The sequence below is a fragment of the Ictalurus punctatus genome, chromosome 5 (genome assembly GCF_001660625.3).
Source record: "Ictalurus punctatus breed USDA103 chromosome 5, Coco_2.0, whole genome shotgun sequence".
In the NCBI taxonomy this organism is placed as follows: Eukaryota; Metazoa; Chordata; class Actinopteri; order Siluriformes; family Ictaluridae; genus Ictalurus; species Ictalurus punctatus.
The window spans coordinates 33837309-33839808 of NC_030420.2; the positions used below are offsets into that span (position 1 = coordinate 33837309).

General features: G+C 47.0%; 1 protein-coding gene across 4 annotated transcripts in view; it reads right to left on the minus strand.

The window, feature by feature from the left end:
• The window catches only part of atp2b3a (ATPase plasma membrane Ca2+ transporting 3a), a 28579-nt gene that overhangs the window by 13929 nt on the left and 12150 nt on the right, over positions 1–2500 (minus strand). For 2 of the 4 annotated variants that reach the window (XM_053680478.1, XM_053680477.1), the window contains exons 6-8: positions 2249–2377; positions 1396–1461; positions 667–705 (exon numbers count right to left, since the gene is read on the minus strand). In XM_053680478.1, the coding sequence (XP_053536453.1) occupies positions 667–705; positions 1396–1461; positions 2249–2377 (234 nt within the window). The remainder of the gene's footprint in view (positions 1–666; positions 706–1395; positions 1462–2248; positions 2378–2500) is intronic. The other 2 variants (XM_053680479.1, XM_053680480.1) reach the window with 2 other exon arrangements.

Consider the following 2500-nt stretch of genomic DNA (forward strand, 5'->3'; position numbering starts at 1 on the left):
TAGAGTCTGAAAATCATCAGAGCAGAAAGTGAAAATAAGAAAACGGGACAATCGGGAAAGGTGACATTCAGAGAGGCGCGAAAACAGAGAGCTGGATGATGGGAAAGTCATACAACGGAAAAGTTAAACAAATAAATAAATAAATAAAAAGTTCGAAAAATCTGAAAACTGGAAAATTAGAAACGTGCGAAATTGGAAATTTAGAGCGATCGCAATCTCAGAATGTCCGGAAATTTCCAAGAATCAGAAAAAAATTCGGAAAGTCTGAAACCCCCCCCCCCCCCCCCCCCCCACACACACACACACACCCCCACACCCCCACGCCCCGCCCCCGAAAAAAAAAATTCAGAAATCTAGCAAAATAAAAATCGCCGAATATCGCTCAGGTGTTAGGCCGATACAGTTCACGTGAAAAATGAAACAATAATTGAACGCTTTCCACAACAGCAACGCTTTTACACATTACATCAGTTCAGCACTACGTTATTACGATCTACGCATTAACACCGAAAACAAATCCCCACCAGAGGAATAAAACACATCTGCACATCTGTACATCACACGAAGGGTCCTGCTGTTCAGAGCTTCACATAAACATTCCCGTCAGAAGCTCGCCGGCTTTCTAATGATAATGATGTCTGAGGTGGCGTGCGTTTGTTCTCTCACCTTTGTTCGGATTGTTCTCCAGAGCGCCATCTTGTTTTCCTGTAGGAATAAAAACGCCGACACTGAACCGCAGAGCCGCTGAGTCGCATACAGACCAAGTGTGCTACTGCTTTTATTTCATCAGTTATCAAAAACGGGCGTGTCCCACAACGCTCCTCATAAAACTAGTCCCGTCTGAATACGACTTCCGCTGGCGAAGAAACCGGCACTGTCGTCATTCTGAGCAGCCGTTGTGCGGTTAAACTCGCTGTTTTATAACGCTGCAGCTGCTACATGCACAAGCGGCGCGCTACGATTAGCACGATCGTCAGCGAATCTCATTTCGAGCGGCGCAAGTCCTACACGGAACGCCGGTTTGGACTGGCAACCAACTTCCTGTTTACACTTTGTACGCGTATGCGCGGTGTGCACGAATGGTCACGTGACACGCGTTTTCAGTCGTGTAGCGCGGACGGAGATCGTTTCTGAACTAGCGATAGCTAGCGATAGCTAGCATTAAGTAGCGTTGAAACGCTTTACATTGCACTTCGGTCATGGGGTCGTGTCGGTCGCTAAGAGACGACAATGATCCAGTGTGTCAGCGGTGACTTTAGCGGCCGCCGTGTGCCGGTTTGAATCTCGAACGCTGTGACGTGAGACACATTTTGCTTGATTTTTAATTTTTTTTCAATTTTGATAACTGATGAACACACACATGAACAGTTTTCCACTGAGATGTCTCTCACCTACCATTAACAACGCTGCACGTTTTGGTAGAAATGCCCGAAAACCGGATGGAAGAGCTACTACTGACCTCTGCCACGGTTAGCAAACAAGGATGCGGGTGCCATGCAAAACAAAGAATGAGAAGACAATAACGTTACATAGAAAATGATAAATAAACTGAAAACGGATGAGCGACCGTTCCTAAACTCGTCTTCTTTCCACCTCAGCCATCGTCAGCGCAAACAATCCTGATGGGAACGGAGCTGGAACGTTCCTTCCCGGATGGCGGGTGGGGGCGGGGACGAGAGACGGAGGGAACGAGGACGTCGGAGCTCTGCTGGAACGCAAACACGAGTTCTTCCGGCCGTGACTCTGACTCGTGTTCGCAGAGGGAGCGGAGTGCTGAAGTTATTCCTTCATTTCGCTTTCACACCACAGCGCCGCTGAATCCTGGATTCTGATTGGTCAGGAGGCGTTATTTAATTTCCTACAACAGCGGCTCCGACACCGGCGCGGGTTTATATTAAAGCGCTCGTTCTGATACGCTACCGTTTCTATAGTAACGACCCGTTCACGGTGGAAGGCGTTTATTTAGCATTTGATGGAAGGAGTGTCGAGCTGTGCTGTTGTTTTTTTTTTTTATTATTATTATTATTATTATTTTTCTGATTAACTAGCGTTAGAGATTGTCGTTGTTGGCGAGTCGCTGTGGTGTAAGAGGAATAAAACACTTCAGAACATGCAGTTATAGGAAAAGAATCAACTTTATGGTCTGACGGGCCTTCCGTATATCAACCTCAGATTTTTATGATGAGCTTTTTGACATTTTCCCGCTAATATTAGCGCGCCCGTTCCGGAAAAGCGGACACGTTAATACCTTTTTTGACCTCCCGCTTTTCCTCCTCGACCTCTCCGGCTCCGAGGAGGGTGAAGATAATTCCGGTCTGGGAGTTGATCCCGACTGCGGTCACCAGCATTCTCCCTGATCCCTCCATCACGTGCGTGCCTGGAACACACAACAGAACACCCATCAGCATCTCACATTCGATTCGCATATTAATATTCGGGGTGAGACGCGGGTTAACATGTTAACATGCCGTATAACGTAGAACGAGTTACAGACAGATGA